The following is a 14,160-nucleotide window of genomic DNA, read 5'->3' as shown; positions in this document are numbered from 1 at the left end:
TAACGGACTGCCACTGGCAATTCGCGCGATCCTAAGTGCACCATGACTCTGAATCGTCCCGCCACCGCATGCATATTACTTGTACCAGTAGCGACCAGAACGATCAACAATAATTTGCATCATGATGGCCGATTTTCGACCAATGGTCCCGGATGCCGAGCGCATGTTCCATGCAATATAGGTACAATAATACAGAAATCTATCGTGAACTGAACTGCGCTTTCTTCGACTGCACACCCAAGTACTTCAATTACTAGCTTCCTCAATCTCCTGTCTCCACCGGTTCTGGATATCAATCGTCTCTCGGAATATCTTGTATTTCGCATCTAGCAGTTTCTTCACTTTCGACGAAGCGCCAGGGGCCACGAGGGTACCAGCAGGCGTCATTTCGACCTGAATGACAACGATCAGCATCTACACTCAGAAGAATACGGACGTCTAACCATGATTTTCCACATGTCTTCTCCGGCCACGACACCCTCCGCTGCGATTCTTCCCAACATCGCTGCACCGAGAACCACAGCCTCTGAATGCGACTTGGGCAGGATGACGGGGATATCACACGTGTCTGCAAAGAGCTGCATCATCACCACATTCTTTGCCTGCCCACCGGACATGTACAGAGACGTGATGTCATGGCCCGCCGTATTGAGAGCCTCGACAATGTGGCGCGTTTGAAGGGAGATAGCTTCGAGGGTAAGGTAGTATTTGCGAGCGAGGTCGGCGATGGATGATTCCTGAAGCAATCAAGATCACTTAGCCGAAAATCAGTTCTCAATCAAAGTGGTGACTTACCAGCTCAAGACCGACGATGGAACCTCTCATTCGAGGGTCGGCGATCGGAGACCTGTTTCCTGCGATAGACATGAATAAGATATCAAATATCGAACTGTAGCTTATCTCACCATGGAAATCGGGATAGAAATGTATATGCTTCGTAAGCTCCGTGTAGGTATCAACATGATTCTCGTGGCGTAATTTTTCGAGGACGTCCAGCAAGACTACAGTTAAATGTCAAAACACTTTTGTCATCGCTCCAGCATAAAGAGCTACACGAACCAGTGTGGATAGCCTTTCCCTCTTGTTTTGCGCGTTCTTTGAGTTCAGGATACGCGGAATGAGTGGTGATGATGAAGTCAATAAGCTGTCCCGTAGACGACTGGCCACCTTCATTCATCCACCAACCAGGGAAAGCTGCATCCTGTGAGGTTGTACATTTAGGATATCGATCGATATGCAGGATGACAGTCAAATACCTTATATGGACCCCATACACCCTTTACAAAGACACCTTCTCGACTCTGAAACAACGTTTTCGTCAGTATAACGATGGATTGCGCTGGTGACTTACCTGAACAAGATGACAGGTGCTTGTTCCGGCAACAGCGGCCAAACGGTGCCGAGACTCATCGAGAGAGGGAAGTACGGCTGAGAGCTGACCATTCTCCGTGTATCGAGCGGCAACTGTACCCATCCAGCCGGCATACCTAGCACGACGCCATTAGCATCCAGATCAAAGTAGATACATTGATGGAATATGACATACGCATCGATCAGACCACTTCCAACAGCAGTACCTTCGACAAGTCCGAGTTCTTCCGCTGCCTGTCGAGACAAGCCCTGACCAACTGGGCTTCCGGCAGCCTGCACTTGTCCGTGGGCGGTGCCCATCTGCTTCCAGTTACCATCATCGATGAGTTCACCGAGACCTATACGCTCGAAGAAGTCTGGCTGCCAGCCTTTGTCGGGGACAAAAGAGCATTTGCACGTAGTCGAACAATAGGAGCGTGTGCTATCTCCCGTTGCTTTGTACGTGAAGAAATCGGGAAGGTCAAAGAATTGGCATCGGGCGAACAGGGCAGGGTCCATGTGCTTCTTGAGCCAAAGGATCTTGGGTATTTCCATCTCAAGCTGTTCGCGAAGTAGGATTAGCAAGGTATACCGGAATCGTAGCTGTCACATACACTCATGGTCCCGCCGACATAATTCAAGACAATCGAGCCAGTAGAATTGATGAGTTCAGCCTCCTTCTCGGCGCGATGGTCTGCCCATAGAATGATGTTCCTATCGCCACCCTTTCCAATATCATTGCCCTTGGTCACTGTTATCGGATTCGCGTTAAAGTCTGACACGGCGAGAGAGCAGGTAGCATCGAAGCCGAGTCCCTTGACTGCGGTCGCGGGAACGTTGGACTGTTTTAAGACTTCCTTCACCGCGATACAAATCTGCTCCCAGATATTGTTTGTCGATTGCTCGAAGATACGATGATCGTGCTGATCACGCCAGGTGATGGTATCCTTCGTGGATGACGCTTTGATCTCGCCGTTTTGTGCGACGAGGGAGGCACGAGCAGAGCCAGTGCCGACATCGATACCGATGAAGTAGGGTGTGTCACTTCCCATTGCAACGGGCGGGGGTATGGGAATGGTGGTATTCCAGGAGGGAAATGTGTGATTGAATTAAGCTGGAATTCCTATGTACGACATTTGAACTCCACACGTTGCGGTATTCGGCACGGGACATCCTATATGATCATTGCCATACCGTGGAGACGTATCCATCACAGTAGGTCAGCTGGCCAAGCTTGACGGGTTATGTGTAACATTACTAGTCGAGGCGATCGTCACTGTCGTCAAAGAAGACGATATCTTATCTACACTTCAAGTTGGCTTGGCTTTCGCAATCAATAGCGTGATTCGTGAAGGGCCGCGCATGGCAAAGCCCGCTAGCGTTGTTCTCAGTGGTCGTACTACAGGCAGTAAAATCAGATCCGAATGATTTGGATTCTCGAGGTCATTGCATGATAGTACAAATACGAGCAGAGGACAGGACGTACGTTACACCAGTACTGTTAATTATAATGAGCCTTGCCGAGACCGTCCGAATCCGGGTCCGACACGGACTTTTCCGGCTCCGAACTGTACCATGTGTGCCGAGAAGTGTGACATGCGCCGTAAGTACTAACGTGAAATCTGGAGTCGAGACCAAACATTCTAGTAGTAGCCATCCGGACGTGGACAGGTCCTAGATGAAGCACTCGAGCTAGAGGTATCTCTGCTTCCCAAAATGACTAGTAATCAACAAAAGAGGAAAAGACTTCCTACTAGTAGCTCCGGATACTAATCCTCGATTCCTCTGGGCTGGTAGCATGCATGCGTATGGTCAAGATCGTCAACACTGACATGCATTACGGTAGGTCAAGGTGCAGAGGCTCGGGGCCCGAATAATACTTAAGACTCGGAGATTTCGCGGACTCTGGCCCTTCACGAAATATTGTGACCACTCTACCAAATCATGGTTGTTTCACATCCCAATTCCCTCAGTTATCCTCCCCTTGACGGATCTCTCTTTCTCCCTGAATTGCTGGAGTTCAATGCGCAACATAACTCGGTTGTCACCTTCTTTGTCTACAACAAACCTGGCAGCAGCGATCTGGTCTCTATCTCACACCTAGACTTCTATCGAGCTTGTCATCGTGCCGCACATCAAATTAGACCGGGTCGTGCAGGCGCGGACAATGAAGTGGTCGGCATCATCGCCAATTCAGACACCCTCCTCTATCACACGGTATTCATGGGCATCATCTTCGCTGGGCTGGTTGTATGTGAATAATTTATGTAAACGAACATATCTCTGACCGCTGCTTTTTAAGCCATTCCCCGTGTCGCATCGTAATTCTGCGGCGGCAGTCTTAAGCATCATGCAGAAAACAAAGTGTCGTCGTTTAGTCACCACTCACCACTCTCTCAGTTCCCTGATCGACGGGATCAAAGCGGGTATCGTGTCTAGTGGCACTGAAATCAGTCGGCTGCAGCTCGACGAGATGCCTGCGCTGAAAGATTTGTATCCTGCGCTTGATACAGGTTCTCCAGACGAAGATTTTGTCTCATACCCTCCCCGAGCCCCACGGTCATCTCAGGACGACGTATTATTCTACCTGCATTCCTCTGGGAGCACTGGTTTGCCGAAACCTATTCCAACAACCAACCAGTCTGTCATCGACTGGTGCACAGCCCGTAAGCCACAGACGCAATGTCCGAAACAAAGTGCTAATAGAGGTGGTATTAGCGTGCATTGTCGACCACATCGGCGTTTCCGCTCCTATCCGCGTCGCTGCTGCATCGTTTCCACCATTCCATCTCATGGGTGTGATGGCCCAACTGCTAATACCCACTGTATCCTTGTGCAGCGTATCTATTTACCCACCTGCGTCCTTCCACGACCCATCAGCGGCCCCCATAATACCCAATTCCCAAAATATCCTGGAATCTGTGCTTAATACCAAATCGACCGCTTTGTGGGCCATGCCTTTCTTCCTGGAGCAATGGGCATGTTCTCCCAATGCTGTTGACATTTTGAAGACACTCAAATATGTCGTATGTCAATTTTATTTTTTTTGTTAAAAAAATGGCTAATGGTGTTGTAGCTCTTTGGTGGTGGCCCACTCGCCTCTAAGACGGGAAATGCCCTGGTAGATGCAGGGGTCATGTTATCGGTTACGTACGGCGCTACAGAGATTGGGCCCGTCACTTCTATATTCCGGAATGAGGCCAGGAAAAAGCTTTGGGACTGGCTGCAATTTATCCCAAACACCAGATGGGCTCCTCAGGGCGATGGAACATATGAATGCCAAATTCTGGTGCGTCTCAATCTGTATTCTCCCTCTCAATGTGAACTCTTCCTCGCAGACGACTCCAACATATCGGGTGTCAGTAGAGAACCTCCCAGACGTCAAGGGTTATGCTACTTCTGATTTATTTATCAAGCATCCAACGATCGAGGGTCTGTGGAAGATGTACGACTGACGACTGTGTCCATGTTCTGGCACTGTCTGACTTTATCCTTGCAGCTCGGGAAGGAAGGATGAGGTCTTGATGCTCTCATCCGGGGAGAAAGTAATACCAGCTCTCATGGAATGCATCGTCGGGACCAACCCCTATGTGAACGGCGCCGTCATCTTCGGCCGTGGACGTAGCCAAGTTGGCATCCTCATAGAGCCACGAGCAGGGCATGAAATCGACGTCGATGACGAGGCACAGGTTTCGGAGTTCAGGAATCGAGTGTGGTAAGACCCCTGCAAAATTCTATGCGGCTTTCATGTCTGAACATGCCCTTGAAGGCCCGAGATAGAGGAAGCGAACAGGGCGGGGCCTGCCTTCAGCAGAATCTTCAAGGAAATGGTACTTGTGACGCGCAGAGAGAAGCCCATGCCTCGAGCTGGGAAAGGGACCGTCACCAAGAAAGCCGCCAGCCAACTGTACGAAGAGGAGATCAATGCCCTGTGAGCAGGTACCTTCACCGATATCTGAAATTGACATTGATGGACGTCAGATACGACAAGGTGGAGGGCGGCAGAACAGGTATCGACGTGCCTTTGCCTATGAACTGGACTACGGAGGACGTGGAGAGTTGGCTCATGGTCCATGCCGCTTCTGTGAACGCTGGCAAGGCAGTCGATCCTGACACAGACTTCTTTGCTCAGGGCTTTGACAGGTGAGTTGATGGTCAGTCAAAGACTCGTGTGTTCCTGATTTCGTGCCTCTAGTCTCTCTGCGACATTCCTCAGAAACCGGATCATCGGTTCCCTTAGGTCGGCACCAGATCGCGACGTCCAGGCATCAGCACTGCAAATTGACCAGAATATCGTCTATCTGAGTCCTTCTATTCGCCAGCTCGCGAGAAGCGTCATCCATGCAGTATTGCATGGGAACAGTCCAAGCTCGGTCGATGTCAAGGCTGAGATCGAGAGCATGATTGAAAAGTATTCAGTCGGATTCAGCGCGGACTCTGCCAGAGATGCCTCCGCCACTCTGGTTAATGGACGGAGTCGAGGCAATCATGTGGTCATCCTGACAGGGTCCACGGGTGGTCTTGGTTCATACCTGCTTGCATCTTTGCTACAGCGTGAGGATGTGTCAGTGGTATATGCCTTCAATCGGTTGTCGAGGGGCAATGAATCAATTGAACAACGACAGAACAATAGTTTCGAAGACCGTGGTTTGGACATCACCCTCCTGCAGTCAGAGAAACTGTTGTATATAGAAACGGATACCGCTAGTCACGACCTGGGTTTGGAGAAGGAGTTGTATCAGAAGGTTTGTTTCATTTCCTGTCTGACTTTGTAGAAAGTTGTACTGATAAGACACGACATAGATCTGCACGTCCGTCACTGTCATCATTCACAGCGCTTGGCGACTCGACTTTAACCTGGCGCTGTCGTCCTTTGAGCCTAATGTTCGGGGAACGCGCAATCTTATAGACCTGGCATTATCTTCTCCGTGCCATCCGAAGCCACGCTTCTTATTCACGTCTTCTATCTCGACTGCCCAAAGCTGGGATAAAGCGAAAGGACCTTTCCCAGAAGAGTTACAGTACGACGCGGGCATCGCAGAGGGCCTTGGATATGGCGCGAGTAAATACGTTTGTGAAAGGGTGAGTCGTACGCTACCTCCGAGGGAAGTGCCAATCTGACGAGCACTATCCTGAACAAGGTCCTCGTGAACAGCAAGTTGCCGGCATCCTCATTCAGAATTGGACAAATAGCGGGAGGACCCCCACGAGGAGCTTGGTCGAAGACGGACTGGCTGCCGATCATCGTCAAGTCGAGTGTAAGTCTGGGTGTATTTCCGGAAGCTCAAGGGGTAAGTGTAGTTCAATGCGTCTTTGCCGAGTATAGGAGAACTCATCAATAATACGCGCGGTTTAGCTTCTGTCGTGGATCCCTACTCACGCCGTATCAAATGCCATTCTTGATGTGGCTTTCTCACAAGAAGAACCTCCCATTGCAGTTAATCTTGTGCATCCGAGACCGGTAGCGTGGGCCACGCTGATGCGACCTGTTGCGGACGCCATCTTTGATCGCAAGATAACAAGCGTCCCGATGCCTCTCATTCCATTCTCGGAGTGGTTCGAAAAGGTCGAATTGAGTGCCAAGAATGCAAGCGAGGAAAACATCCAACGCATCGTACGTGTTTTCAATTTCTGACAGAACGTTTTCCCACCTGGTCTTCCATCGCAGCCTGCTATCAAGCTTCTTGACTTCATGCGTGTCATGTCTCGATCAGATATCGCAATCAGAGCGTCTGGGGACATGCGCTCAGAAGTGGGTGGCATCACCTCGTTCGCGACTGGCGTGGCCCAGCGCGTCAGTCTGACGGTGAAAGAGCTGGAGCCCTTGTCATCGGTGGCTGCGACACAATGGGTAGACTATTGGGATGCGGTGAGGATGTTTCGATGAATGATTGCCTAGAAATGGAATTTTGTTGGGCCATTTTTAGTAGGATTTTCTGATGGGGCAGTGTACAACAGATAGTAAGACAAATTAGACGTTTGCCAATCTTCTTGCTCGTTTGAACGTTCAGAAGTCATGGAAGAGGGGGGAGCCGATCGAAGTGGTGCCCCATAGAAAAGGGACTTTCCATAGCGTACGGTGCAATGGTGATCCCTTTAAATCGTATAGGTGGTGGTGTCGTGAATGGTCGCAAAATGATTCATCTCAGCTAGTTAGTCACGGACGTCGGTAGTAGTCTCCCATAATAATGCCTGGACAGTGGTTGATGGCGCCTATAAACTTATACGGGTCCCCCGCAAGTACGAATCCTATGTACGAGAGCTAGAATGGTTGGAGACTGTAGTAAAATATGATCTTAATGCGCTTTTCCTGTAGTTTAACCAACATTGATGAACATCAGTGGAGCGGTGCTGCCCGGACCCAAGAACCTGCCTGCTATGATGATGAGCACTTCTCACAGGGTTATTCTTGAGTATGATTGACGTCAAATGAACGACAACCATCTCTGAAATGCCTTTGGAAACCTTGTCGTCAGCCGACGATAGTGACCGAAGGCAACGCTCTTCCATGTCCATTGGTAGCATTTCATAGTGACTACGGCTCAAACTCATCTGAATGTCCCTCGGCTGCCATTCGAACAGAGAATATGATAAGTTGTTGACACATTATCGTAGTAGCCATTTGGCCATGGACATTAATATTAACGATGAGAAATCTGGGACAAATATCATAGCTCTAGGGGCTATTTTACTCCTCTAGGTACTATCTGAGCATCCTAAAGTAGATATGAGATTTTACTCCGTAATTAACCCCTATTACACTCTCTTGCTCACCGTCATCATCCCCCACATTCCCAAAGCGAACTTGCATCATGATCTCTAATACTATTCTAGACTTCCTCACGTTGTCTCTTTTACTCATCTCGAGCGTCTCATTTCTCTTTGCTGCATGTTTTCCGAGTCTGGCATTATTAATCATAGGCATCCCCACGGTGGCAACATGGATCTTTCCCCTCGTCGTCGTTATGGTATCTCCTGACATCTCTCGTCGCAATTTTTCAATTCAAGTCTTTGGGAATATGTTTTTCATCCTGTTTTTTGGCGAGATCATTGTCTGGCAACATAATAGTAAGTGAAATGCACTATTCTCAACATTCACTGACTAATGTATATATTTATTACAGGTTCTACATCTCGACCCGAGGCTGAAGGGTTTGCGGAGCCCGGACGTATTCTGCTGTTATTGGCTTTAGGGTCATTATTCTTCATCTACTCGATGAAAGTCGCATACATGGCAAATCCGGACACGAGGGAGCTCCATGCAAACTTTTTAGGTTGCCCAGAAGTCGTCCGTCAGTGTCTCAAGGCGCTTCACATTCACCGCCAATTTGTAAGTGATCCGGAATATCAGCTTCTAGTAAGTCTTCTTCTTCCTCATTTACGACCCGAGAGGTTGACCGATATTCTTTCAAGCCACAGGAGAAACCTCACGATTTTCCATCAGAGCTGAAGTCCAGGTCTCCCGACGAGACGGATTCCATCGCAGTCTCCAGTCCCCAAATTGTCAACTTCGTGAGCTGATAGTCAAGGCCAGCATCACCACAGGCTGCCTACTTGAAGCACCCTTGCCATTATTTCCCCTGAATCCTCACGAGACGAAGGCCTCAATCAAAACTGGAGTGTCAGGATGTTTGTCATGTGTTCAAAGTCAGTCGTGCTTCTATCATATACTCGTAGTAAGGACCGCCTGTATCTACTGCCTCACAACGACATTCGCCCTTAGCTATCGTGCTCGTGCATTGGTACCATTCGTCGTGAGACATATAGCAAGGGAGGTACACGACATTGACGAAGCTGAAGCAACGCAAATGTTTTCCGGCCCAAAGAAATGTCGACCACGAAGATCAGGGCCTCTGAGGACGCAATATGCGTGCTTTGTCACGGCCGCGCCTTCGCGTATCTCGAACTCAAAGAAGTTATTTAGCATAACAAACTTTTCCTCAGGCTTGACCGGTGACCATCGGTTCGTTGAAGTCCAACTCGCCTCGGTTTCCGATTGCGCTGTATTGTATTCCACTCGCTGCCTTGCGTTGAGTATGCACCGAAGCATACTTCACCATGCTAGAGTAATCGGAATCAGGTGAAGCGTACAGTTGGGTATTGGTTTGCAAACATCAAACCGCCCGGAATGTATATTGCACTATGAACATGCGAATGAATGATTAGCGCTGTCTCGTGGAATCCATGCCTACCACATGCGGGATCGAAATGGTGCAAGTATCGCCACATGAACCTGCTAATCGAGGATTAGCACCGTCTTCTAGAATTGATACTAAAATTTAAATCACTTGGCCGCCTAGTTTGCCCCAATATAACAGATCAGTAGACCAACCAGTGAGTGCTGGTCAATTTGTTGGCCCCATAATTGATCACCAACCGCGGCAGAGTCAGACTGATCCAACAGATTACGGTAACGAGCTATGACTCCTGGATCTTTTGCAAAGCCGACCTTCAAGAAAGCTTCAACCATATCGCAAGCCAAAGGACCAACTCCAAAGCACAGATTTGAAGGACACAAGAAGGCGATTTGGAAATGCATGTTCTTGCACGATAACATCCACATTGTGAGTGGTTCATACAGGGAAGGCCCTAGGCGAAGGATGCGTCAGAAAGAGCGTTTCAATAGTAATAAATTTGATGAAGAGGGATTCTCATGGGAAACGTACTGGGCCTTCATCGGCGATCGCTTCTAGTGCTGCCGCAGTCCGGTTCCAAACCTCGGTTCGAACCTGAACCTTTCCGAACCGGACACATGGTCCGGTCCCAGGTTCGGCCAAGTCTCAGAACCGAACCTCTCCAGAGGTTCGAACGGGTTCGAACCTCAGAATTTTTGCGTAGGTTTAATTTCTGGAAGAGTACAAAGATCAGCATCGATTTTCCACGAAAGCATGAAAGCTATTCCCTCCTTACCTCTTTTTGTGTGTCTGATGACTGCAAATACGACCTGGGCACTGATATCCCTGATGCCCGCAAGGCGAGGGTATACGAGCTCAGCCACCTTCTCTTCCTCTGTCAAGGAGCTGGCAAGTGCGATAGCTGCCTGTTTGACCATGGCATCCGATACATGCCGAGTTCGGGAGAGGATCGAACCGAGACCAATACCAGGGAACATGTACATGTTGTTTCCTTGGCCAGGCTCGTACGTGACACCGCCATGGGAGATGGGCTGGTACGGGCTACCCGACGCGAAGATTACCTGTCCATTCGACCTTTATAAATGAGGATCATTAACATCGACCATGCTGCGAGAGCTCTGTTAGCTTACCATTCGATGGCGTCCTGATAGTCTAGCTCGCATAGCGCGACGGGATTTGACAAGGGGAAGATGATGGGACGCGCGTTCAGCGCACTCATCGTTTTGACGACTTGTTCAGTGAATGCATTCTGGAATGAAGTGAGATTATGAAAAACACGAGCATCACTGGAAGGCGTACTCTGATGGTGCTAAGGCCGAGCAAGGCGGTGGGCTTCACGTGGTTGATGATCTCAACTAGGTCAGTGAGCGCAGGACCATCGTAATCGGTACGCGCGAAGACTGTAATTATTGTTTAGCACATAGGAAACAACCCAGACATATCCTCGTACACTTCTTATGTTCCTGGAGACCTTTGCGGTCGGCAGTAATAGTCTGTTGAGAAGTCTTTGAATTGTACCAGTAGGGTAGGGAAGACGAAGTTCTTTCATGGCTGCCATGAACTCGTCCATGAATTCGTCCATCTGAAATATACGTGAGTGGATGCACGCGCGTGTGGTCTCTGGGGACACACTTCTGGACCCAATGAGCGTGGGCGGCGAACACCGATGTAAAGAGGATCATCAAGGTAGCGTTGCGTATTGGTACCCAAGTCCAGGCAAATCGGGACCTGATCAGGGTCAACTGCGATTCGCTTCACTGGATCTGCAGGCTTCTGCAGGAGCAGTGGCCGCCACTGGCCTCGAATCCTTCGATCGGCTGCGTTCGCTCATCGCAAATAGTTGGTTGTCAAGGATCAGTCTGAGAGAAGTAGAGTGCACAAAGTCGTGGAGAAGGGGTGAGGCCATGTTGAGCATTCTGTACAGTTCAGGACCGCAGCAGCACAATAATATCCCGGGCCACTAGCAGATGTTATCGAAGGAAGGTTGAAGATGGTCGTTCCTTGGTATTGGGGCAGCGCATGGACTCTATGACCCAATAGATATTATGGTAATTAGGAGGTCGCAGCACTCTCTGGGTTGAGGGGAAATCTTATTTGAATGTCGACTCATTCTGAGGAAGCGCCTGAACTTTCAGCGTAGCTCATTGGCAAGTGAATTGCTTCCGAATCAGCATATATATAAGCTTTGACTACGTAATTAACCCCTATTTCATTATCTTGTTCACCCCCCACATTCCTAAAGTGAACTTGCATCATGATCTCCAACGTTAAATTTCAAAAGCTCGTCGTGGCGTTTATTTTGATCATCACGAACGGCACAGTAATCTCTGCTTTATGTTTTCCGAGTCTGGCGATATCAATCATAGCCATCTCCATGGTGGCAACATGGATCTTTCCCCTCGTCGTCGTCATTGTATCTCCTGACATCTCTCGTAGCAATGCTACAATTCAAGTATTTGGGAGTTTGTTTATCATGCTGTTGACATTCGAGATCATGGTCTGGCAACATAATAGTGAGTAAATTGCACTATCCTCAACACTCACCAACTAATGTATAGGTACATCTCAAGTTGAGGTTGAAGGGTTTACGGGACTCGGACATTTTCTGCTGTTATTGACCGGAGGGTCATTATTCTTCATCTACTCGATGAAAGTTGCGTACAAGGCAAATCCGGACACGAGGGAGCTTCATGCAAACTTTTTTGGTTGCCCAGAAGTCGTCCGTCAGTGTCTCAAGGCGCTTCGCATTCGCCGCCAACATGTAAGTGATCCGGAATATCAGCTTCTAGTAAGTAATCTTCTTCCTAATTCACGACACGAGAGTTGATCGATATTCTTTCAAGCCACAGGAGAAACCTCGCGATTTTTCATCAGAGCCCAAGTCCAGGTCTCTTGACGAGACAGATTCCATCGCAGTCTCCAGTCCCCGAATTGACAACTTCGTCAGCTGATAGTCAAGGCCAGCGTCAGCGCAGGCCGCCTACTTGAAGCACTCTTTCCATCATTTCCCCTGAATCCTCACGAGACCACGGCTTCAATCAAAACTGGAGCTCAAAGTCAGTGGTACTTCTATCATGTACTCGTAGTAAGGACTGCCTGTATTTACTGCCTTACAACGACATTCGCCCTTAGCCGTCGTTGTTCGTGCATTGGTACCATTCTTCGTGAGACATATAGCAAGTGAGGTACACGACATTGACGAAGCTGAAGCAGTGCGAGTTTTTTCCGGCCCAAAGATATGTCAACCGCGAAGATCAGCGACTCTGAGGACACAGTATGCGGGCTTTGTCACGGCCTCGCCTTTGCGTATCTCGAACTCAAAGGACAACTTACTGGCTTCGTCATCACCACTCATACTGCGTATCCTGAAACAACGCGCAAAGCAAGTGATCATAATGCAAATGATGTGAATCGTGCGGAAGAAGTAAACTACATGCAGTAGCCACGTAATCTGTTGATTGTACATTGCTCCTAGGCAAAATATTATTGAGCTCGGGTAATTAATCGTGAAAAAATATACTCACTTATAGCAGTCTAACCATCATTGGGAGCCTCGTTCTGTCTGCCTCGCAATCCTTGGAGCTGAACACAACATGTAAGCTATTGATTGAGCAACAATCAACAGCTTACATGTTGTGCAAATGATGTGAATCGTGCGGAAGAAGTAAAATACATGCTGGCAGCAGTCAGAATACACGTAATCGATGTAAGCTGTTGATTGTACATTGCTCCTAGGAAAAATGTTGTTGAGCTCAAGTAATGAATCGTGAAAAAATATACACACTAGTAGTCAGGTCACTAACTGGTGAGACTTGACCGCCGTCGGTGTCGGCATTCTTCGTCTCATGATCTCTCTTCCGGATACCTTCCATTACCTGAAGAAATGCTCATTTGCTAGTCGCTAGTATTGATACATACACCGAATCCGCTGATGTGATACCTGCACACAGACAATAGTTAGTATGGTTCCAGGCCGAAATGATGTAAATCCGAGTCGCACCTCGCCATCCACGATTCCACAGCCAATAAGACACACATCAAATACCGGCCCAAGTACGGCGCTTGAGTTCTCTGCTGAGGTTTTGTGAAAGAGCCAGTTTGCCAGAGTGTCCTGGCAAACTGGTTCTTTCACAAAACCTCAATCGTTACCGTCGCTTTGTTGCCGTTGTTGTAAGGGAGATCAATAACGTGAAGATTGCAGTGATATTCCTCGGCACTGCCGAGGAATATGACTGCAATGAATATACGTTCGTGGGGGTAGTGGAAACTACCCAAGGGTAGAAACACTCAGACGGAAGTAACGAGTAGAAGCGTATGCGATTTGGATCAGGGTAAGAGACGATAACTTACACAATGATACGGGACCCATATAAATAGGAGTCCGTAGGCATCCTGTAAACAGTGGCAAATATCGTAAGGTGTCCAATCAGTGAGTTCGATGGATAAGCAGTATGTCTGTCAGTACGTCTAATGAGTAAGCCTGCATGCTTACAGGTAGTATGTCAGATTTTTGTAGTTCTACAGTTGTTCAGTCTCATCACCGGCACCCTCCGTCATACTATATGTCGCTCACAGCGCCCTCCGATAGTTGACGTCATAATCTTATCGTTGCGAACAATACAGTCACATGCGTCTTCGCAGCCAGTCCGTCTAGGGCCTGACATGATTCGACCCG

The 14,160-nt window shown here is 48.6% G+C and overlaps 5 protein-coding genes across 5 annotated transcripts; 3 read left to right on the top strand and 2 right to left on the bottom strand.

Moving 5' to 3' along the window:
* Window positions 1-110: 110 nt before the first annotated feature.
* DEU56DRAFT_811198 (uncharacterized protein) lies at window positions 111-2,817 on the bottom strand. Its single transcript, XM_041353545.1, has 9 exons — window positions 1,965-2,817; window positions 1,547-1,911; window positions 1,352-1,487; window positions 1,257-1,301; window positions 1,060-1,201; window positions 906-1,001; window positions 796-854; window positions 444-737; window positions 111-393 (listed from the first exon to the last, which is right to left on the bottom strand). Exons 1-9 carry the CDS (start codon window positions 2,400-2,402, stop codon window positions 247-249), a joined length of 1,722 nt encoding a protein of 573 aa, XP_041207222.1. The 5' UTR covers window positions 2,403-2,817; the 3' UTR covers window positions 111-246.
* Window positions 2,818-2,890: 73 nt separating this feature from the next.
* DEU56DRAFT_859249 (putative aminoadipate reductase) lies at window positions 2,891-7,343 on the top strand. The gene is made up of 13 exons (XM_041355305.1): window positions 2,891-3,600; window positions 3,653-4,016; window positions 4,069-4,376; window positions 4,427-4,639; window positions 4,689-4,795; window positions 4,850-5,065; window positions 5,120-5,281; window positions 5,332-5,493; window positions 5,546-6,095; window positions 6,154-6,432; window positions 6,492-6,641; window positions 6,707-6,964; window positions 7,019-7,343. Exons 1-13 carry the CDS (start codon window positions 3,295-3,297, stop codon window positions 7,235-7,237), a joined length of 3,294 nt encoding a protein of 1,097 aa, XP_041207221.1. The 5' UTR covers window positions 2,891-3,294; the 3' UTR covers window positions 7,238-7,343.
* A 972-nt stretch (window positions 7,344-8,315) lies between these two features.
* On the top strand, window positions 8,316-8,871 carry DEU56DRAFT_913955 (uncharacterized protein; the record flags this gene model as incomplete). The annotated part of the gene is made up of 3 exons (XM_041357580.1): window positions 8,316-8,418; window positions 8,475-8,707; window positions 8,764-8,871. 3 exons carry the CDS (start codon window positions 8,316-8,318, stop codon window positions 8,869-8,871), a joined length of 444 nt encoding a protein of 147 aa, XP_041207220.1.
* Window positions 8,872-10,246: 1,375 nt separating this feature from the next.
* DEU56DRAFT_950896 (malic enzyme, NAD binding domain-containing protein) lies at window positions 10,247-10,987 on the bottom strand (the record flags this gene model as incomplete). Its single annotated transcript, XM_041359134.1, has 4 exons — window positions 10,247-10,559; window positions 10,616-10,734; window positions 10,785-10,885; window positions 10,936-10,987. Coding segments are annotated over 4 exons (585 nt in total), but the record flags the coding sequence as incomplete, so codon positions are not given.
* A 705-nt stretch (window positions 10,988-11,692) lies between these two features.
* Window positions 11,693-12,641, top strand: DEU56DRAFT_811187 (uncharacterized protein). The gene is made up of 3 exons (XM_041353544.1): window positions 11,693-11,998; window positions 12,044-12,273; window positions 12,329-12,641. The coding sequence occupies exons 1-3, from the start codon at window positions 11,740-11,742 to the stop codon at window positions 12,434-12,436; spliced, it is 597 nt and encodes a 198-aa protein (XP_041207218.1). The 5' UTR covers window positions 11,693-11,739; the 3' UTR covers window positions 12,437-12,641.
* The last annotated feature ends 1,519 nt before the right edge of the window (window positions 12,642-14,160 follow it).

This window comes from Suillus clintonianus (assembly GCF_016758775.1).
Source record: "Suillus clintonianus strain FC179 chromosome Unknown DEU56scaffold_48, whole genome shotgun sequence".
Classification (NCBI taxonomy): domain Eukaryota; kingdom Fungi; phylum Basidiomycota; class Agaricomycetes; order Boletales; family Suillaceae; genus Suillus; species Suillus clintonianus.
The sequence above is the reverse complement of the archived record's forward strand: the minus strand, read 5'-3'. Positions and strand labels throughout refer to the sequence as shown.